Genomic DNA, 22,800 nt, shown 5'->3' with positions numbered 1-22,800 from the left:
GACTAGTCGTCATAGTAAACATTTTTTGCCTTGCCAAGACCTACGCAATGGTACTAGAATCAATACTGTTGGACAGGGTACCAAAACGCCCATCGTCCTTTGCCACTAATGCTCATCAAGTTTGTTGTTTTTATAAGCTTTTTCGAAATTCTTTTTTTTTTAAATGCAGGAAATAATGAAAACTACACATCCAAAATACAATATATTTATATCAAGAAACAAAGTACACTGATGATCAGTAGACAGGAGCTAGTACTCCTCCCCACTCCCCCTCTCTGGGGAGCGAACAACGCGACGTCGTGGTAGTTAGAACTCCAGCCTATGAGGGGCTCGTCTCGATTCTGGACTCGGAGCCAAAGTTCTAAGGGCCGAAAGTATCTGGGGAGGAAAGAAATTAAAATTTACAAATAAGCTTGATTCTGAGAATGTGGTTGTACTCGAACTCTGAATTTTTTTACCCTATACTCACTCTTTAGTATACTTCTCTCTTCTGTACTCCCCCTGAGTTCTCCTTTATGTACTCGCCCTAAGTGCACTCCTATTTACTCCCCTAAGTTCTCTCTTAAGTACTCCCCTTAAGTTCTCACTTATGTACCCCCCTAAGTTCTCCCTTATGTATTCCCCTCTAAGTTCTCCCTTATGTACTACCCCTAAGTTCTCCCTTATGTACTACCCCTAAGTTCTCCCTTATGTACTACCCCTAAGTTCTCTCTTATGTACTACCCCTAAGTTCTCACTTATGTACCCCCCTAAGTTCTCCCTTATGTACTACCCCTAAGTTCTCTCTTATGTACTACCCCTTTTTTTTTTTCTTTTTTTTTTATCGACGTAAAATCATCAAATGACCCCTCCCGCTGTGGGTTAGCAGCGGTGAGGGAGTGTCAGACTCTTACTGACTAAAATCGTCGTGTTCCGTCATAGGCCTTTTATGTACCAGGGCCGCGGTATCTCTTTCGAACAACCCGCAGCCCCGGCAGGCCTTGGCCCTGCTGGGCCCCGCTGGGGTTGCTGACGTCTCTTTGAGGAGCGCGTGGAACAACGCGCGCCGTCGACACGGGTCTGTCGTCTAGGAAGACAGAGGGACGATGAGCCACCCGAACTCACCGCCCACAGACCCACGCCTACGGTGGCCGGGAGTCGTCTCGCGACACCCGGCGCCCATGGTGTCTACCTGGTCCAGCGCGGCGGCCGGGATGAGAGGTGCGAACTCTCTGGCGTTCCGCCTCCTCCTTCTCGAGCATGACCGCTTCGCAGAAGGAGGCGACGGCATCCCATTCCCTCGCCCCGGACCATGGCCTGAACCAGGGCCGGACGCGAGAGTCGCCGCCGCCCAAAGCCTCGACGAGGACACGGCGGTGCCCTTCCCATGCGGGGCACACCTGGACTGTGTGGTCCACCGTGTCCTCGGGGCTGTCCGCACAATGGTGACACCCGGGCGCCTCCTCACGACCGATGCGGTGCAGGTACCTCCCGAAACAACCGTGTCCGGTGAGGACCTGCGTCATGCGGTACGTGAGGGCGCCGTGACTCCTCCCGAGCCACTCCTCAAAGAGGGGACTTACCGCCACGATGGTGGCGTGCCCTGCACTGGGTTGCGATAGTCGCTCCCTCCAGGCCACCATGAGATCGCGCCGGAGCTCCGCCCGCTGCGCGACAACTTGCCGCGGCAACGGGGTTTCTCCCCGGCGCTGAGCCTCCTCGCGCCAGTCGTACAGGCGCATATGTACTACCCCTAAGTTCTCACTTATGTACCACCCCTAAGTTCTCCCTTATGTATTCCCCTAAGTTCTCCCTTTCATATTCCCCCTAAGTTCTCCCTTATGTACTCTTGTTCTCCCTAATTCCCCTTTCCTTGTTCCTTCTCCTAAGTTCTCCCTTGTTCCTCCCCTGTTCTCCCTTATCTCCCCCCTTTCCCCCCTTCTCCCTCTTCTGTTCCCTCCCATTCCTCCTCCCTTCTCCCTCCTTTCCTTCTCCTCTCTCCCCTTGTTCCCTCTTCCTCCCTGTTCTCCCTACCCCTGTTCCTCCCTTCCCCTTCCTCTTCTCCCTCTCCTCCATACCAGTTTTCCACTCCCTGTTCCTCCCTCTCCCCTGTTCTCCCCTTTCCCCCTCTCTCCCTCCCACCCTCCTTCCTTCCTCCTTCCCTCTGTTCCCCTTTATTCCCTGTTCTCCTTTCACTGTCCTCCCTTCCACCCCCCTTCTCCCCCTTCCCCTGTTCTTCCCCCCTGTTCCCCTTCCTCCCTCTCCTTCACCCCTGTTCTCCTTTCCCTTGTTCTCCCCTTCTTCTCCCTGTTCTCTCCCCTGTTCTCTCCTTGTTCCTTCCAAGTTCTCCTTTCTTCCTCTCTCCTCCCTTTACTCCACCCCTGTTCTCTTTCCACCCTGTTCTCCCCTTCATTCCTCCCTCCCCTTCTCCCCCCTTCCTCCCTCTTATTCCTTCCTTCTCCTCTCTTATGTTCTCCCTGTTCCCCCTCCCTTTATTCCCCCCTGTTCCCCTCCTTTCTCCCCCTTCTCCCTTCCATCCCAGTTCTCTTATGGTTCTCCCTTTTCCCCTGTTCTCCCTTTCCATTCCCCTTTCTCCTTATATTCCCCCTGTTCTCTTCCCCCTGTTCCTTCTCCTTCTCCTTCCCCCCTGTTCTCTTCCCTCCCCCTGTTCCTCTCTATTCCCCTTCCACCCCAGTTCTCCTTTCTCCTTCCCCAGTTCTCCTATCCCCCTGTTCCTCCCTTTCCTTCTCCTAAGTTCTCCTTATTCCCCTGTTCTCCTTCCCCTCCTCTCTCCCACCTTCCCCTCCCCTCCACCCCTGTTCCCTTCTCCCCTGTTCCCACCACCCCTGTCCTCCCCTAAGTTCCCTCTCCCTTCTGTTCCCCTCTCCCTGTCCTTCTCCTCCCTTTGTTCCTCCTTTACCCCCTGTTCCTCCCCATATCCCCCCTGTTCTCCCTTTATTCCTCCCCCTTCCTTCCTCCTCCCTTTGTTCTCCCTTATTCCCCTTAGTTCTCCCTCCATGTACTCACCCTAAGTTCTCCTGTACCACCCCTAAGTTCTCTCCTGTACTCCCCTCAGTTCTTCCCCTAAGATCTCCCTTATGTACTACCCCTAAGTTCTCTCTTATGTACTCCCCCTAAGTTCTCTCTTATGTATTCCCCTAAGTTCTCTCTTATGTATTCCCCTAAGTTCTCCCTTATATCGGTCCTGCTTGTGATCCCCGGTGGTGTCAGATTGCCGTCCCATCGCGTAATGAGAGTGAAGGAATAGAGAGTGCACCTGTGTCCAAGCAAATGTACCTGCACTATAATATGTCCTGCGCAGCTGGCTGATCTCCTTACATGAGAACAGCCGCCGTGGCCGATAATCATCAGTACTTACTTGACGAGAGCTTCAGGTGATATCCTATTGGTTTTGCCTCTGGTCATAGATTTGATGATTTCCGAAGCGGGTTTAGAAGAACCGGCTTGCATTATTTCACTGAAAAAAAGATACAGATTATTTTCTTATCTGTTGTTTTTGCAAAATTATGGATAGATAGCTTAAAGAAATCCAGCCGGCGTCCCTGCTCCTATACACGTCGCACTCGTACAAGTGTCCGGTGTGTGTGTGTGTGTTTGTGTCCGGACACTGCACCGGACACACACTGTCCGGCTCGCTACACACCTGAGCACGCGGCCGGCGTCCCTGCTCCTATACACGTCGCACTCGTACAAGTGTCCGGTGTGTGTGTGTGTGTGTGTGTGTGTGTGTGTCCGGACACACTGTCCGGCTCGCTACACACCTGAGCACGCGGCCGGCGTCCCTGCTCCTATACACGTCGCACTCGTACAAGTGTCCGGTGTGTGTGTGTGTGTGTCCGGACACTGCACCGGACACACACTGTCCGGCTCGCTACACACCTGAGCACGCGGCCGGCGTCCCTGCTCCTATACACGTCGCACTCGTACAAGTGTCCGGTGTGTGTGTGTGTGTGTGTGTCCGGACACTGCACCGGACACACACTGTCCGGCTCGCTACACACCTGAGCACGCGGCCGGCGTCCCTGCTCCTATACACGTCGCACTCGTACAAGTGTCCGGTGTGTGTGTGTGTGTCCGGACACTGCACCGGACACACACTGTCCGGCTCGCTACACACCTGAGCACGCGGCCGGCGTCCCTGCTCCTATACACGTCGCACTCGTACAAGTGTCCGGTGTGTGTGTGTGTGTTTGTGTCCGGACACTGCACCGGACACACACTGTCCGGCTCGCTACACACCTGAGCACGCGGCCGGCGTCCCTGCTCCTATACACGTCGCACTCGTACAAGTGTCCGTGTGTGTGTGTGTGTGTCCGGACACTGCACCGGACACACACTGTCCGGCTCGCTACACACCTGAGCACGCGGCCGGCGTCCCTGCTCCTATACACGTCGCACTCGTACAAGTGTCCGGTGTGTGTGTGTGTGTGTGTGTCCGGACACTGCACCGGACACACACTGTCCGGCTCGCTACACACCTGAGCACGCGGCCTGCGTCCCTGCTCCTATACACGTCGCACTCGTACAAGTGTCCGTGTGTGTGTGTGTGTGTCCGGACACTGCACCGGACACACACTGTCCGGCTCGCTACACACCTGAGCACGCGGCCGGCGTCCCTGCTCCTATACACGTCGCACTCGTACAAGTGTCCGGTGTGTGTGTGTGTGTGTCCGGACACTGCACCGGACACACACTGTCCGGCTCGCTACACACCTGAGCACGCGGCCGGCGTCCCTGCTCCTATACACGTCGCACTCGTACAAGTGTCCGGTGTGTGTGTGTGTGTGTCCGACACTGCACCGGACACACTGTCCGGCTCGCTACACACCTGAGCACGCGGCCGGCGTCCCTGCTCCTATACACGTCGCACTCGTACAAGTGTCCGGTGTGTGTGTGTGTGTGTCCGGACACTGCACCGGACACACACTGTCCGGCTCGCTACACACCTGAGCACGCGGCCGGCGTCCCTGCTCCTATACACGTCGCACTCGTACAAGTGTCCGTGTGTGTGTGTGTGTGTCCGGACACTGCACCGGACACACACTGTCCGGCTCGCTACACACCTGAGCACGCGGCCGGCGTCCCTGCTCCTATACACGTCGCACTCGTACAAGTGTCCGGTGTGTGTGTGTGTGTGTCCGGACACTGCACCGGACACACACTGTCCGGCTCGCTACACACCTGAGCACGCGGCCGGCGTCCCTGCTCCTATACACGTCGCACTCGTACAAGTGTGTGTGTGTGTGTGTGTGTCCGGACACTGCACCGGACACACACTGTCCGGCTCGCTACACACCTGAGCACGCGGCCGGCGTCCCTGCTCCTATACACGTCGCACTCGTACAAGTGTCCGGTGTGTGTGTGTGTGTGTGTGTCCGGACACTGCACCGGACACACTGTCCGGCTCGCTACACACCTGAGCACGCGGCCGGCGTCCCTGCTCCTATACACGTCGCACTCGTACAAGTGTCCGTGTGTGTGTGTGTGTGTGTCCGACACTGCACCGGACACACACTGTCCGGCTCGCTACACACCTGAGCACGCGGCCGGCGTCCCTGCTCCTATACACGTCGCACTCGTACAAGTGTCCGGTGTGTGTGTGTGTGTGTGTGTCCGGACACTGCACCGGACACACACTGTCCGGCTCGCTACACACCTGAGCACGCGGCCGGCGTCCCTGCTCCTATACACGTCGCACTCGTACAAGTGTCCGGTGTGTGTGTGTGTGTGTGTGTCCGGACACTGCACCGGACACACACTGTCCGGCTCGCTACACACCTGAGCACGCGGCCGGCGTCCCTGCTCCTATACACGTCGCACTCGTACAAGTGTCCGGTGTGTCCGGATACTGAACATAGTTGCTCGAAGATTTGGAACTCCAGGATTGTGGCTAAGAAGTATTTGATGTATTCCTGAAAAAAAAGATGAATTTGATAATTAATATTTCATAAATTATTGAACCAAAAATAGTACTAAATTCATTCTGAATCTGAATTTACAAATTAGTTTACCTGATCAGAAATGATGTGGTATTTAGATCCCGGATCAAAGTCACTCTCATGTCTTGGTATTGGTGGAATTACTCCCTGAAAAATATTCAAAAGTGTTATTATTTTTGATTATTGAGATAATCTCTGGATTTGGAGATCTGGAGATCTCAGTTTTGTAGGACAGATAAATCGGACCGATTTATAGTTGGACGTTCTGACTATGATTGTCCGTCCAACTTTTTGTTGGACATGTGCGTTGTAGTATTGCTATCAGTGTGTTCTATTTTCCTCCTACAAAAAATCGGTCACATATTTGTCGGATCTGGTTAATTTTGCTTCTCCAAAGTTAGCCATTTAACCGACTACAGAAAGTTGGGAATGTCAGTTTACCTGATAACGTAACTTCATTTGCCACCATCTTGAATTCATATTTTGGACGCCATCTTCGAAAACTGACCACCTCCACTGTAAAATACATAAAGCTTTTTAACCGACATCAAAGAAAGGAGGTCCTCAGTTTGACTTATATGAATATCGCGTTTGGCTGAACCGATTTTTTATGCTTGTACGAATTATAATGTTCTACATAAAGTAGGTGTATAATAAAGTCCATAGGGGAGTACATAAGGGAATATATAGAGGTAGTATATAGCGGAGTATATACTGGTAGTACATAAGAGAATATATAGTGGTAGTACATAAGGGAATAAAAAGTGGTAGTATGTAGGGAAGTATATTCAGAACTACATAGGGGGAGTACATCAGGGGACATACATATACATATAAGAGTAGCAAGAGTATATAAAGGAGTACATATCGCACCCTTAGAATGAAAGTGACCGAATCCAAAAAATGCAATTTGTGGGAAATGAGCAAAATCGTCATCAAAAAATTATATTACTGAATACATCTTAATATATCTCTTCCGTTTTTAATGGCTTACTATTGATTTTTACCAGATTTGTGGATTAGCCTTTTGAGATCACAATGACAATGCAAATTTATGTTTATAGTATTTTTTTATATATATTTTAACATAAAATATAAAGTAGTTTCAAATTAAGTCACTTTATTTCAAAATTATGTTTGCCATTCTTTGTTTTTTTAAGAATTAAGTCTGTTTATGACACATATTGGAAATAATTCCGTAGACACATTAAATAATAGGACACTGTCATACTGAAAGTTATTTGGACATAGGGTATTAAATTAAAATGCAATGTTATAAAATCTGAATGTATTTATTTATTTCAGTCTTAATAACATTTATTCAAGTTACTGATTCGTTGTCAGTAATTGAGAAAACAAAATCTACGGGACCTTTGCTTGTGTTTGTGAATAAAATAACAGAATGTATCCAAATGAGCAGGCAATGTCTATTAACCTCCTGCTTCTATTGTGGAGCCTTAATGTGGCTATAAGTAGAACAGAGGATCAAATTCCTACTCAAGTCTGCACAAAATAACAAATCACTTCTGCAATGAAACCTTTAGTGGCAGAAAAGTGATAAATATATCTTTTAAACAGTTCCGTTAAAAAGTCTACAATTGGGTGGATGACTAGGTCAAAAATAAATTACGTTGTCATATTCATTTAGTGAAGCATCTAAAAATAATGTCACTTCCATTTATCGTTTTGTTGGAATAATTGATTAAATTTTTTTATTGATAATATAAGCTAAAAAAGAATCCAGTTTGATGTGAAAAATCTGTGACGTCATAAGTTGCGCTTACATACATATTGCAAAGAAAGTGACAGTTTTTGACAGTTAAATAAAAGTAATGAATTTGACTCGTTGGAAACTACCGTATTAGAGTCTTTATGCAGTTCTAACGCGTACATCAGCGGCAATAGAAACTTTTTAGCAGCTTTAACCTTTAAACATAATTGTTTGAACTCTCTTTTAAAGATGTAGGCTGCAAATGGGTTGTAGAATGATCTCTTGTAAAACCCAGAGTGACATTTGGTTCAGTTACTGCTGCCTTTAGTGATATTTACAGCTATGAGTAGCTACGGAAGCAATAGTAGAACTTAAAGATACTTTCGGAACCCCTAAAGCACTACTGTACAACTAACAGTTGCCAAATAGGCTGCTATTTCCACTAGTGTGCTAGTTGGGATGGTTCTACTAGTTGGTTAGACCACTGCGTAGTGACAGACGCGGCGTGGAACACTGTTAGAGACGCTAGTGTGCTCTATGACGTGTCATGGTCGGACCATTTACCTCTAATTATAAAGTGTGATCTTAAGTTATTAAGGCCAAAATTTGCACCTGCACTTCCTAAATGTAACAAAGTAACATGGGGTGACAGAGCTTTGCAGCAGACTGAGTTATATAGCAATTATTGTAATGATCTCTTGAAAAATGTAGACTTTCCCTTAGAATTTACTGAATGTAGTAAAACCACATGTAGAATTAAGAAACATGAAACTATTTTAGGCAATATTTATGCGGAAATTGTACGTATACTCTGTGAAGATCGCAAGTAACTGTAGGAACGGATTACAGCGCAAAAAGAGTTACATAACGGGCTGGAATAAGCATGTGAAGGACGTACACAGACAGGCTCGGATTTTCAAACCTGGACGTTGTTTGGTAGACCGAAAAATGGTGATTTATATAAAAAAATGGTGGAAAGTAGAAAGGTTTTTAAAAGTAAATTGAAATGGTGCCAAAATAATAAGGACCAAATAAAAATGGACATCATTGCAAGTCATCATGACGCAAAGAATTTTGGTAGTTTTTGGAAAGCCACGAACAGGTTGAATCAAAGGTCGGGTCTGCCTGTGAGTATTGATGGCCTTAGTGATCCTGGTGATATCGCCAACCTATTTAGTAGAACCTTTAGGGTTGGGTCTCCCCAGGGTACGTCATCTGGTGGGCTGGAGGTGGTGAGGGGGTCTGAAGACATGCCTATTAGGTTTACGGGAGGTAGCTACTGTCATACGCAACTTAAAGAGAGGCAAGTCGCCGGGTCATGACAGCCTAAGTATAGAGCATTTGCTGCATGCTGGTAAGCACTTACCGCGAGTGCTAGCAATGTTTTTTAGCTTGTGCCTGAGTCACTCGTATCTTCCAGCGGATTTACTTAAAACTATTGTTGTGTCTATTGTTAAGAATAAAACTGGAGATGCGAGTGAAAAGAGCAACTACAGGGTTATATCCCTGGCTACCATCATTGCAAAGGTGTTGGACAGTCTGATTGACCAGCAGCTGGATAAGTACTTAATACTTAACGATGCCCAGTTTGGTTTTAAGCCAATCTTATCCACGGAAACAGCTATACTATGCCTCAAACAGACTGTTCAATACTATACAAGTAGGAAAACACCTGTATATGCATGTTTTCTGGACCTCTCCAAGGCTTTCGACCTCGTATCTTACGACTGCCTATGGAGAAAATTGTGGTGAAAATGGAGAAAATATCAAGAACTTCCAAAGCGATATCATTAGGATGCTAAAGTATTGGTATAAAAACCAATACAATTATGTTAAGTGGGCGGGTGTCCTGTCGGATGCATACGGGTTGGAGTGTGGTAAAACGGTGTAGGAAAAAAGCCACATCAGGTTAATAAAATCTTATCATAACGTGTTTCAAATTAAGGTGAGAATCGATCAATAAATTGTAGAAATTCACAGATCTGAATACACTGATGTGTGGCTCTGTGTACCTAAATATCTTAACATACCACACAACTTTAATATTATAGGGGCATATTCCAAAAAAATTACAACTTAAACTTTTTAATTTTAGTAATAAACAGGTTCAATATTAAGAATAACAAAAATAATGAATATGCCTTTAGTCATAGACAGGCCTATTATTATAAGTGTCGTTTGTCTTTTATAATTATTTTTTACTAAATAGACCTAATCCTTAAAAGGTCACTGAATACTACCTACATATTTTGTTCTATAAAGACGTATTAATCAAAATGACACTTTATGACAAAAAATATTGTGTAACTTACCGTGGCAGTATTCGAGATAAACGGACACTTTTTGAGATTCGCCGATGTTTTACATGTTCACTCGCAAGCGCATCTGACGTAATACTAGTTCTGGCTCTTTCACACAATATGCGTAAATGAATAGCGGAACGAGTGAAAGAGACCGAAATAAGCGTAGTCTCTGTTATAGTTAGAAATAGGTCTCTTTTTATTTACAGGGTTATAGATTATGCTTTTTAAGGTCAGTTTATTGTAAAAACGAGAATTACAAGAATTTTGAATTAAGTCACTTTCATTCTAAGGGTGCGATATGTAAGCAGTGGACTACGGAATTACATAAAAAGAATAAATAAGTGTGACATCACAAGTACCACTACGTTAGATCCTTAACTTTAGAGATTGGTCAGATAGGCAGTCGCTCCATGTGGTACACTGGTACTCAGCTGCATCCGGTTAGACTGGAAGCCGACCCCAACATAGTTGGGAAAAGGCTAGTCAAATGATTATTTGTTACCTGATCCACCATAAACGCGAAGGGTAGGTAAGCCACCTTCTCCAAAGCCATGGTCATGAGGAAGTTCATCCCCACCTCGTAAGGATCGTGACTCCTGAAAGGTTAAGCAGTTTTAAAGTGGATGGGTGACCAAGTGGGAAATAAATGTGAAACTTGTGTACTTGTTATTAATGTTTGTTTCTGGTAAATTACTGAACAGATGAAGATGGAATTTGGGCTGGAGATTTTTTGTAAAAATTGAGAATGTTTCTATATTTTATCTTACCTTTCTTTTGAGAAAATAATACTAGGCTGATTTTGAATTTTTGATAAAGTATTGCATATTGGAAAATTGGAAAAAAATATAACCGGTCTTACTGTTTAATGTTTATGTATGTATGTATTATAGTGTATGTACTCACTTATTTTGATAAAGTCCAACTCTCTGCAGGTGGGGAAGATTGTAAACTGATAAAGTAGCGGCGTTAGCAACCGCTTCATGAAAAGCTGTAAAAAAAAACAATATTTATAACTTATTAATGTTATTTATTAACAAAAAAAATAATAAAATGTAATTTCTAAGTATGTTTGAATGAAAAAATTTCAAAAAGTATCTCTCTCCGGCGGGGAATCGAACCCCGGTCTCCCGCGTGACAGGCGGGGATACTTACCACTATACTACCGAAGACTTGTCCAAAATTGTTGAAATTAGTGATTTCTTAGTGCAAAGAAATTGTATTGTAAATTTACTAATTTGAAGGAAAATAATGTTTGATTGATCAAGTGTGATAAGCTCAATAAATTGTAAGATTGATTAACTTTACTGTTGCAATGTTTATAAACGTTTTTTCCATGTTTGGCTATAACGTCACTAACTATGTACAATTTGTAACAAACATCTTAAAAATATGATAATTTAGAATGGGTTTTAATTTCTTTAGAAGGTAGCTTACATTATTAATAAGCTGAGAAGAGTTTGTTTCTCTACTTGTACGAGGCAATAAGCTACTGGATCAATTTTGTACAAAGAATCTTTCAGCATAAAAGAACACCCAGTTGCTTGAAGTAGTTTTTATTTATTTATTTATTTATTTATTTATTTAATGGTTTTGTACACATAAAACACAAAGAAGAATAAAAAATAGGAACAATAGTACAAGGGCACAGCTTATCTCTAAAGAAATTACTAATAATTTTACTGGAGGCTAGTATTATATAACTATAGACAGACTGGTTACCAGGGTTAGCTCCGTCTCTGAAGAGTTGCGGCTGCTCGGAGTACTGCAGGTAGTACTGTATGTGTGCCATCTCGTGGTGAGTGGACACCAGGTCCTGCATCTATTCTATAATATAACTATAGATAGACTGGTTACCAGGGTTAGCTCCGTCTCTGAAGAGTTGCGGCTGCTCGGAGTACTGCAGGTAGTACTGTATGTGTGCCATCTCGTGGTGAGTGGAGACCAGGTCCTGCATCTATTCTATAATATAACTATAGATAGACTGGTTACCAGGGTTAGCTCCGTCTCTGAAGAGTTGCGGCTGCTCGGAGTACTGCAGGTAGTACTGTATGTGTGCCATCTCGTGGTGAGTGGAGACCAGGTCCTGCATCTATTCTATAATATAACTATAGATAGACTGGTTACCAGGGTTAGCTCCGTCTCTGAAGAGTTGCGGCTGCTCGGAGTACTGCAGGTAGTACTGTATGTGTGCCATCTCGTGGTGAGTGGAGACCAGGTCCTGCATCTATTCTATAATATAACTATAGATAGACTGGTTACCAGGGTTAGCTCCGTCTCTGAAGAGTTGCGGCTGCTCGGAGTACTGCAGGTAGTACTGTATGTGTGCCATCTCGTGGTGAGTGGAGACCAGGTCCTGCATCTATTCTATAATATAACTATAGATAGACTGGTTACCAGGGTTAGCTCCGTCTCTGAAGAGTTGCGGCTGCTCGGAGTACTGCAGGTAGTACTGTATGTGTGCCATCTCGTGGTGAGTGGACACCAGGTCCTGCATCGTTACTTCTGTGCACTGCTTTATCCTGGAACCGGAGGAAAGTATGTTCTAGAAATAAACAATAATGGCCTTACTACAAAAACTTGAACAAGTGTTGAACACTGGTCTAAAATATGTGGCTGCAAAACGGACCTTATTTCAAGGTCATAATCTGTCATTTTTTTTGACAAGTGTTCTTCAGACGTTTAAAAGTTTTTGTTGTACGACGGTAAAAGTTTGAGGATTAGTTATCAAGGAGTAGGTAAGCTACTGGTAAGCTTATGTTATGGGAGCTAACATATCTTATTAAGTAAGTATACTACCATCATTATCTCTCGAGCCTTTCCCCAACTACATATGTTGGGTCGGCTTCCTCTAACTTACCCTGAAGATGGGAGTATTTGATAAGGTTAAAACCCTGGAAAGTTTTATTTTGTTTTTTGGCCAGGTTAAAACTACCTATTGTCTGGAATTTAAAGTCGTTCCTGGGTGTTAAAATTCCCAGTTAGGAGTCTTTAGGTGAATTTCAGAAATTCGAGGGCAAAGGTTCTTATTTCAAAGATATTTACAGGCACTTATGACAAGTCTGACATATATTCTACTTGCCAGAATTCCGGAGGCACTGGCTTCAGACCCATGGACCTCATTAGCACACTCACCTGTAGTCGATCCTATTGCAGAGGTCCCAGGCGCTGGCGGTGCACTGCACAGTCCGCTGTGCTGGTCTCACCAGCATGGACCCGCGCCAGAACTCCGGAGGCACTGGCTTCAGACCCATGGACCTACTCCTCATTAGTACACTCACCTGTAGTCGATCCTATTGCAGAGGTCCCAGGCGCTGGCTGTGCACTGCACAGTCCGCTGTGCTGGTCTCACCAGCATGGACCCGCGCCAGAACTCCGGAGGCACTGGCTTCAGACCCATGGACCTACTCCTCATTAGTACACTCACCTGTAGTCGATCCTATTGCAGAGGTCCCAGGCGCTGGCCGTGCACTGCACAGTCCGCTGTGCTGGTCTCACCAGCATGGACCCGCGCCAGAACTCCGGAGGCACTGGCTTCAGACCCATGGACCTCATTAGCACACTCACCTGTAGTCGATCCTATTGCAGAGGTCCCAGGCGCTGGCCGTGCACTGCACAGTCCGCTGTGCTGGCCGCACTAGCATGGACCCGCGCCAGAACTCTGGAGGTACTGGCTTCAGACCCATGGATGTGTAGAATTCTTCAGCCATTTGGAACATTCTGGAAGTTGGAGGGGATTCTTGGGTTAAGCTAAATTATGCTTCGATTGGTGGTAAAATATCGAAGAAAAAATAGTTATTCCAATTGAATTAGTTTTGAAAACTGGTTTTTGGAGGTTGGTTTGTCGTCCATATTTGAACCAATTTATGTGAAAAACGTATTTATCTATCCTTTAATTGTTAAATTACTTCATAATTGTCATTGTCATGTTAAAATAAAGTGTAATTCGTCCACCACAACTTTCTATATGTAATTAATTTCTCTATTTGAAATAAAAATCGTCCATGTAGCCTTAGTAACTTAGAACTTATCTTCTGTCAATTATACAATCTGAAAACATTCTCATGATCTTATGCTAACGCAACAGATTTCACTTTTCACAATTTTAAACTCATATTCTGAAAATAAGAAGAGCCCTATCTTCTGAAAACAAGAAGAGCTCACCTGAGCGGTGTGAACCCCTGCCTCAACATCTCAGCTGTGACATCCACGTTGGGAGACTGAGGAAACGGCATTACCAGATCCATGATCGACTTCCAATTTTGTGCCCACATGTTACCTGAAGATATGCAGAAGTTTGGATCAAGAAGATTTCTTATATGTTATTCATCAAAATATGTATTCAAATGCTTCCATTGCCATTCAACGTGGCAATGCGGCCTCTAGGGTACCCTCCCAGTGGGAAGCGATGAGGCGTTTTTCGATGTATTTAAAGAAAATGCTTGTGCACTATAATATGCACCAAGGGGAAATCGCTCCTTTACCTGGACGCGATATTTTTGTATAGATATGTCGGCGTCAGGATCCGACATCGTTAAATAAAACAAAGGGGTTCTCACACAATCACTTGGTTTATTCCAATTAACACAATATTAGTCACTACAATTATTTATCACGAATTTGTGGGAGGTGTGCACTCGGCAACGGTCGGCGAACGAATGACCCGAGTCGTGCGCACGCCGCTTTATATAAGGTCCACCGTTGACAGATCGACGGTTGACACATCGACGGTGGCGCCGTCAGATATTTTTATTTTGCTATTCAATTAGGCGCGAAAAATTTTGAAATCCCGCCATAAAAACTTTGTTCCAAAATAAGATCCTAGAAATGCTTCTCCACAGGACCAAATTGCGAATTAGCTTTTAACATTATACCCTGCAAAACGTCTTCCAGAAACTAAGATCCCCCTTTTTTTCTTGAACTTACCAAGTAAATGAGCAGGAATAGGCCCATCAGACCTCACGCTGGTCTCTCCATATCTCTGCACCAGTCTTCTCCTAACATACGTGAATAATTGCTTGTATAATGGCTGTATTTGATGATGATAATGTCCTCTTCACCGATTATCGGCTAAGGTGGCTGTTCTCATATAAGGAGATCAGCCAGCTGTGTAGGACATATTATAGTGCACAAGCATTTGTGCAGACACAGGTGCACTCACTATTCCTTCACTCTCATAGCGCGATGGAATGATAATCCGACACCACCGCAGAGAGATCAGGCGCAGGACCGACATTTACGTGCTCTCCGATGCACGGGTGTATCAATCACCAACTTCCAGACTCCAGGCTGCTTTGTGAAAGTCTTTTAAAACCCACAAAGCGATTTCGGCCCGACCCTGGAATCGAACCCGAGACCTCGTGCTCAGCAGCCTCATTTGCGACAGCTAGACCAACGAGGCAGTTAAAGCGGCTGTATCTATTGACTTACCAAGTAAATGAGCAGGAATAGGCCCATCAGACCTCACGCTGGTCTCCCCATATCTCTGCACCAGTCTTCGTCTCACATACGTGAATAGTTGCTTGTATAATGGCTGTATTTGATGATGATAATGTCCTCTTCACCGATTATCGGCTAAGGTGGCTGTTCTCATATAAGGAGATCAGCCAGCTGTGTAGGACATATTATAGTGCAGGCACATTTGCGCAGACACAGGTGCACTCACTATTCCTTCACTCTCATAGTCCGATGGGACGGCAATCCGACACCACCGGAGAGAGATCAGGCGCAGGACTGACATTAACGTGCTCTCCGATGCACGGGTGTATCAATCACCAACTTCCAAGCTCCGGGCTGCTGTGAACCCGAGACCTCGTGCTCAGCAGCCTCATTTGCGACAGCTAGACCAACGAGGCAGTTAAAGCGGCTGTATTTATGAACTTACCAAGTAAATGAGCAGGAATAGGCCCATCAGACCTCACGCTGGTCTCTCCATATCTCTGCACCAGTCTTCGTCTGACATAGGTGAACAGTTGCTTGTATAATGGTTGTATTTGATGACGATGATAATTATGTCCTCCTAGCCGATTATGGACTACGGCGGCTGTTCTCATATAAGGAGATCAGCCAGCTGCGCAGGACATATTATAGTGCAGGCACATTTGCTTTGACACAGGTGACTCACTATTCCTTCACTCTCATAGCGCGATGGGACGGACCCCGACACCAGCGGAGAGAGAGCACAAGCAAGACCGACATTAACGTGCTCTTCGATGCACGGGTGTATCAATCACCAACTTCCAGGCTTCGGGCTGCTTTGTGTAAGTTTTGAACCCGAGACTCCGTGCCCAGCCTCACAGCTAGTCGTTGGTCTAGCTGTGAGTCTGGGCAGTTAAAACGGTTGTATTTATTAACTTACCAAGTAAATGAGCAGGTATAGGCCCATCAGACCTCACGCTGGTCTCCCCATATCTCTGCACCAGTCGTCTCCTGACATACGTGAACAGTTGCTTGTATAATGGTTGTATTTGATTGTACATCTCTTCGACGCTCGCCCTGAAAGATGGGTCTTCGTAGGCTGCTCTCATTTGGTCTCCAGCATCCCTGTAGCCTAAGGAAGATTGTGGGACCTTAGAATATTTGATACTTGAGTTTTGTTTAGAGTCCTATGAGAGTTAGACATAAGAAAAGATGGATGGATTGCCTGAAAGATGACATGAGTGTGTCTAAAACGCAATGATGATGTCATCTGTCCAGCTATGACTCAAAGGAAATAGTGAAGGGTTTTGGTTTAAAAAAAGACAGCCCCTTTGTGTTTTGACATTCAAAAAGTGCCGATTTTCATCCTAGTGAATTAAATAATTTAAACTTTTTTTTTAAATAATAGAATGAGCGTCATTATGACGAGTAACAATGAGAAATGGAAGCGGCAAACATTTTGCACTGACCACGAATAGAATTGTAAACAGAGCAGGAAGAAGAAGAAGAAGAAACTGTCAGTTAACCATCGGCCGACAATCAGCCGTCAATGTGACTTTGCATTCCTTCTTTATGAGACTTCTTTATAATGCCTATTGAATGACAGTTTTAGAACAAAAATTCCTTTAAAACTTCAATCTTCAAAATCTGTCACCACAACCAACCAAAATTGACTTACCAGTATTCTCAGCAGCTTGATTAGCCAACTGCACATATCTCATAAACCTATTCTTCAATTTCGGTCCCGTCTGCTCCCGAAAACTCTTCCAAACATACAGCAGTTCACTCTCAATCCTCGAATGGGCTAAAATCCTGGAAATCTCAGGGTCCAATTGCATATCACAGTAGTTGGATTCCGTGGACTCAGTATAAGGTTGGTAATGCTGGTATGGCTCATTGGCTAGCTGGTATCCCTGAGGAATGTCCTGGAATTCGTGGCTGTAAGGGACCCGGGGTATGTGAGGATCATAAGGCTTCTGGCCGTAAGGACAGATTTTTGCAGAGTTGTAAATTTCTTTCATTTCTGATATTAGTTGTTGGAGCTGGAAGAGATAGGAGGCTGAATAAATTATCTATTCTAATATATATTATGAAGCTGAAGAGTTAATTCGTTTGAATGGGGTATTTTCGAGAAGTACTAGACCGATTTGGAAACTTTCAGCCCATTTATCGAGCAAGGCTATGAGGTACTTTTATATGTATAAATGTAGTAGTTCCCACGAGACGCATATGGAACCTACACAAAAGTCTTCTTTAATAAAAGGATTTTCCTTCTTTCTCTCAATAAATAACAAAATTTTCGCATTATATATTCAAAAACTCCTCTTCATTACACCTACCTCGGAATACTTATCATCAGGCAAAGCAGCCCTACTAGACTGCACTATTTTCTGCAACTGCCTCCTCCCCTGAGGGTCGGACAGCCTCGAGGAGTCATAAGCCGCAGCCTTCCTCCAGGAGAGCCTCTCGAACTTGGAGCTGAGGGCTAGTTCCTCCATCATCCTCCGTCGATTGTACTCCGTTATGTTCGTCACGAATTTCCATTGGGACATCGTGACCCTGGAATTGAGAGAAATATATTTTTTTATCACTACATAGTATGAAACAAAGTCAATTTCTCTGTCTCTCTGTCTCTATGAATGCTTTGATTGGATCGGATCTTTGATTAAAACTACGCAACAGATTGTTTTTTTTTTTTATAGATAGAGTGATTGCAGGAAGAGGAAGGTTTTGCATCCGTCTGAAGCTGGGGCGAATAGAGAATAAGACCTTTATGACGCGTAAACCATCTTATAATGTCATCCATATAAATTGTTGATCGCGGTGTGTCAGATACAGGTGCACTCACTATTCCTTCACTCTCATAGCGCGATGGGACGACATTATGACACCACCGGAGAAAGATTACAAGCAGGACTGTAAGCTTTCTATGGATTTGTGTTTACGAAGCGAAGTGACGATTAAGGTAACAGTGTGTTCGTGTACAACGGTTGCAGTTTCGCGGACATTTTAAAAATGTTCGGACGTAATTTGTTACTGACTGCTAGAGCGAGTAGACCAAGAGATACATTTGCGTGTATCACATTGCCAAACACCGGTGGTATCTTATGTTAAGGATCAAGTAGCTTTCAAGGGTCTTACCTGTAGCACATTCCCGAAGCTTCTCTGTCATACTCGCGGAGGAACTGAGAGGCTTCCGCCGAGTTTGTGTTCACCCCCTGAAAAGTATACATTTCAATCATTACATATAGGTATTCATATGTTATACTTTACATGCACGAGTCTTCGCGAATATTGCTTTCCCAACAGAACGTATTGGCAAACGTAACGGAGAGCACGTAAATATCGGTCCTGCGCTTGAACTCTCTCCGCTCGTGTCGGATTGCCGTCCCATCGCGCTATGAGAGTGAAGGAATAGTGAGTGCACCTTGTCTGCGCAAATGCTTGTGCACTATAATATGTCCAGACAGTTGGTTAATCTCCTTACATGAAAACAGCCGCCGTAGCCGATAATCAGCTAGGAGGAAAACTGACAAACAAAATAATATAAGTGTTCATAACATAAGTGTTCGCGCACATCATCTGCCTAATCTTTCTCAACTATATATGTTGGTGTCGGCTTCCAGTCTAACCGGATAGTCTTAGCTTAACCGGATAGTAGCCCAAGTAACTGGGTCGAGGCGGTCAGATAGGCAGTCGCTGCATGTGTAATACTGATACTCAGCTGCATCTGGTTAGACTGGAAGCCGACCTCAACATAGTTGGGAAAAGGCTCGGCAGATGATGACAATGGACCTACTTGCAGAAATAATATTTTCATTTAATGTCACAAGGACAGAGTGTCATTCTAAATTACTTACACGAAGACATTGTTATATTCAAGGTTATTTAATACCCCTATTACAGTAACGCACATACATATGTACATACACATGTACATAATATAATAATATAAGGATTTCCGCCCATTTGTGACACAACACAATGAAATCGTGGATTGTTATATTTTTTAGTTTTCTTAACAAAGTCATATTGTCTTGGTTTTACGAAGGCTGAATCTTGGACCAGAAAATTGGTTTATCGTGACTTTAAAGAATTGCTGTCATTTTATTGTGCGATCTTTGTTTTTTTTTGGAAATAATATAAACTTGCATTTAATTGTCAGGTCTACATGTGATCTCTCTGCGGTGGTGTCGGATTATCGTCCCATCGCGCCATGAGAGTGAAGGGAAGGAATAGTGAATGCACCTGTGTCCAAGCAAATGCTTGTGCACTATTTGTCCTGCGCAGTCGGCTCATCCATCCTCCGAGCCTTTTCCCAAACTATGTTGTATGTCCTGCGCAGTCGGCTAATCTACTTATACTATGTATAGGAACAGCCGCCGTGGCCGATAATCGGCTAGGAGGACATCATCATCGGCATAGAATAGGTCCATAACCCAATTTTAACTGTTTTTACCAGTAAATAAAAGAAGCGAAAGTGTCTCCCCATTGTCAGACATCCGTCTGTCTATCGCATTGAAAACAATGGCCTAATGAAAGTGATTGGTCATACCACGTGGCTTATAAAGTTGGTTAACAGTTTAAAAGCCATTTTGATAAAGAAAATGCAAGTTTTTGATAGAGGTGTTGCTATTGGTAACATATCCATGAGAAAAAAAAATAATATGACCGATTTGAAAAATAGAAGACTTTGTTTGTTCTTGAACACACTAATACCAGAAATGGATCGACCGATTTGAAAAATTCTTTCAGTGTTAGATAGCCCATTTATCGAGGAAAGCTACTTTAGGGTATTTTTTATCCAGATCTATCGAGGAGTAGATTCTCACCGCTCACGGTTTCAAATAAACAAACAAACAAGAATACTCTTCAGCTTTATAATATTAGTGCCATCCTATAAGTAAATATATGCACCTTTATTTAGCACAGGAGCACAGGGCATGACCGAAACTTAATCTCCGATCTCAGATTTTGGGTTAATCTACAGAACAATTGTCCAAAATGACGTTTTTGTACATCTTCCATGCAATTTGTCATTTTGGTCATGCTCCGCAAAGATTTTAAAGGTTACTCAGATCATTAAACGAACTGGAAACGCCACGAGAGTCATCATCTGCGCAGTCTTTTCCAAACTATGTTGGGGTCGGCTTCCAGTCTAGCCGGATGCAGCTGAGTAAAGGTGTTTTACATAGAGCGACTGCCTGTCTGACCTCCTCAGCCCAGTTACCTGGGCAAAGCGAAACTACATTGACGGTTGACGGTTCTTCTCCGTCTATGGAGTTTCTTCTCGTAAGACCCACTTTTTAGAACCGCGCAACTAACTTTACCTTTCTTAAGCACCTGTGATAGGTTTTTTTGGACTAAAAACCTTTGACTTTGAATGGCTTGTCCAGATTTTTCTATGCTCTAAGCTTGAAGAACAAAAAATGTCACGTATATAATAACACACAAGTATGTAAGTAAGTTTGTCTGTTCATATACCGTGACTGAAGACAATGAGGGTATTTGGGTCACGTTTGATATTAGTGTATCTTGACTGTTTGTTAGTTAGTTTGTTTGCAATGCTTAAGTTATTGGAAGAATAAAATAATAATAACTTCGAATTCGAATAATATTTTTTGCTTTAGGTATAGTGTAAAGCTGGTCCGACTCTAAAAATTCTTTCAGTAGACTACAGAAAGGCGGCGAATGCTTATTATATGAACTGGCGAAACCGGTGAGATATAATTCGCCTGTCTCAGTTTCGATTCCCGAGTCGGCTTTTTTAAGTAAGTCACTTTTTTATGGGAAATCGCTGTGGGTTAGCAGCGTGGTGTCTGAGTGAGACTCTTACTGACTAGAACCCGTCATGTTCCTTCGCCGCGGTAACTCGCGCGAACAATCCCGCAGCCCCGGCAGGCCTTGGCCCTAGGAATGTCCTAGCGACTACTTTGACAGCAGTCGTTACAATTTCTTGTCAAAAGCCCTCGAGTTGGGTTTGCGTCAGAGGTACCAGAAGGTTTGCGAAAACTGACCTGCACCTTGTTAGAAATCTTATTTCAAAGAGGAGGGTAGGCAGAAAACGATCATTATTATTGGCAAATGGCTTTCAATTTAGTTTATTTGTCCCTTAAATTTTCAATAGTTTTGCAAAGGAACTCAATAAACAGTGACATAGGTACTTAACATTTTTAAGAAGACGTCATTTAGAATGTGTTAGTTACGTCTAAAAACTGCGTAAGAAACTCAATATTATCAAAAATACATTCATCAGGAAATCTCATTCACAAAAGATGTCGTAAGATACACAACACAACACAATAGTGCTATTAAAAATAGATTTTTTGTTGCTACAGACTTTTCCTTAAAAAAAACTGTCGTTTTAATTTTGCATCACATGAGCATCGAACATTTGACATCACGACTGACAGTCGTGCTCTCATTGTTAAAAACAAGCAGACCCTATTCTCTTGAGTTAATAATGTCAAAATTGAATAGAAATTGAATCGCAATATGATCGTAATAGCAGTTTTAATCAATCGTATTCCAACGACATTCGATTGGTTTGCGATTGGCTGCCATTTTGGTCTATACGGTAGTTTGCTCTACAATCATATTGCAATCGTAAATCATTTACAGGAATAAAACGTTTATATCAAAGAAAAAATAGCGCTTCAATCGTAATTGAGTCGTGATTGGATCTCATTCGAATGTGAATCGTATGTCGCTTAAGTAAAATTAGGAGAATCGGGCCCCAGATCTTATAATACAATAGAATAAGTATGTATGATAATGATACTTTTGCAATTCTTGCGCAGTGACTTACGTAAAATATCACAATGCACTCTTAAGATTTACCGAGATAACCATTGCATAAAATTAGCATATAACGAGTGAAAATTTATTTGAAAACGCTTTTAATTAGTGCACTTACCATTCTGAAGTATTCCTGAGATATTGCATGCCGTGTGAAGAAAGCAAAAAATATTAAACGCACTAACGCGCGTCTCAAAACGTCCATCTTTTTAAAAGACGCCAACTGTCAATTATAACACAAAACTTTACAAAAAACAACGATTTAAAAACTTCTAACCGATTTGTAAACGCAAAACAAGATTTACAAACAACATTTTCACGAAAATTACATTTAATTATCAACTTTAATTTAAAAAAGTATTTCAATTTGCATAAATGAGGCGGGAACTTTTGACAGGTTACGTTTTTAAATAATTCTACTATTAGGCAAAGGTAAGCGAGCACACAGCCGAGGTTTTATTTGAAATATTAAATGTTCGAATAGAAAACTGTCCTGTGGGCTTTCTTGTCGTCGACTGGAGTAATATTTCCGTTGCTTTTGTTTTCTGCATGCTTTGATGAGCACGCCGTGACTTGCGAGGGAGTGGCACGAGCCAAGATTCTGTTTTATTTATCCTGAGATTGTTATTATAAA

The 22,800-nt window shown here is 43.8% G+C and overlaps 1 protein-coding gene, 1 long non-coding RNA gene and 1 other non-coding gene across 3 annotated transcripts; 1 reads left to right on the top strand and 2 right to left on the bottom strand.

Annotated features, from left to right (window-relative positions):
* Positions 1 to 206: 206 nt before the first annotated feature.
* On the bottom strand, positions 207 to 22,724 carry LOC110383602 (angiotensin-converting enzyme). The gene is made up of 15 exons (XM_064041913.1): positions 22,285 to 22,724; positions 18,510 to 18,586; positions 17,708 to 17,927; positions 17,047 to 17,410; positions 16,309 to 16,500; positions 14,115 to 14,229; positions 13,518 to 13,670; positions 12,348 to 12,472; positions 10,857 to 10,941; positions 10,456 to 10,549; positions 6,381 to 6,455; positions 6,012 to 6,086; positions 5,779 to 5,912; positions 3,359 to 3,457; positions 207 to 378 (listed from the first exon to the last, which is right to left on the bottom strand). Exons 1-15 carry the CDS (start codon positions 22,369 to 22,371, stop codon positions 207 to 209), a joined length of 2,067 nt encoding a protein of 688 aa, XP_063897983.1. The 5' UTR covers positions 22,372 to 22,724.
* LOC135118956 (uncharacterized) lies at positions 6,803 to 9,027 on the top strand. Its single transcript, XR_010277882.1, has 2 exons — positions 6,803 to 7,541; positions 7,805 to 9,027. It is a non-coding gene; the product is annotated as an uncharacterized LOC135118956 (long non-coding RNA).
* Positions 11,051 to 11,122, bottom strand: Trnad-guc (transfer RNA aspartic acid (anticodon GUC)). Its single transcript has one exon. It is a non-coding gene; the product is annotated as a tRNA-Asp (tRNA).
* Positions 22,725 to 22,800: the final 76 nt, after the last annotated feature.

The sequence above is a fragment of the Helicoverpa armigera genome, chromosome 27, assembly GCF_030705265.1.
Source record: "Helicoverpa armigera isolate CAAS_96S chromosome 27, ASM3070526v1, whole genome shotgun sequence".
NCBI lineage: Eukaryota > Metazoa > Arthropoda > Insecta > Lepidoptera > Noctuidae > Helicoverpa > Helicoverpa armigera.
The sequence above is the reverse complement of the archived record's forward strand: the minus strand, read 5'-3'. Positions and strand labels throughout refer to the sequence as shown.

Bases quoted from the DNA above. Each gene is read 5' to 3' on its own strand.
- LOC110383602 (XM_064041913.1), bottom strand. From the start codon at position 22,371: ATGGACGTTTTGAGACGCGCGTTAGTGCGTTTAATATTTTTTGCTTTC. The intron at 18,587-22,284 runs GTAAGTGCACTA...TATACTTTTCAG, and splicing joins CTCAGGAATACTTCAGAATG to GGGGTGAACACAAACTCGGC. The intron at 13,671-14,114 runs GTGAGCTCTTCT...TCCAACTTCCAG, and splicing joins CAGGGGTTCACACCGCTCAG to AATGTTCCAAATGGCTGAAG.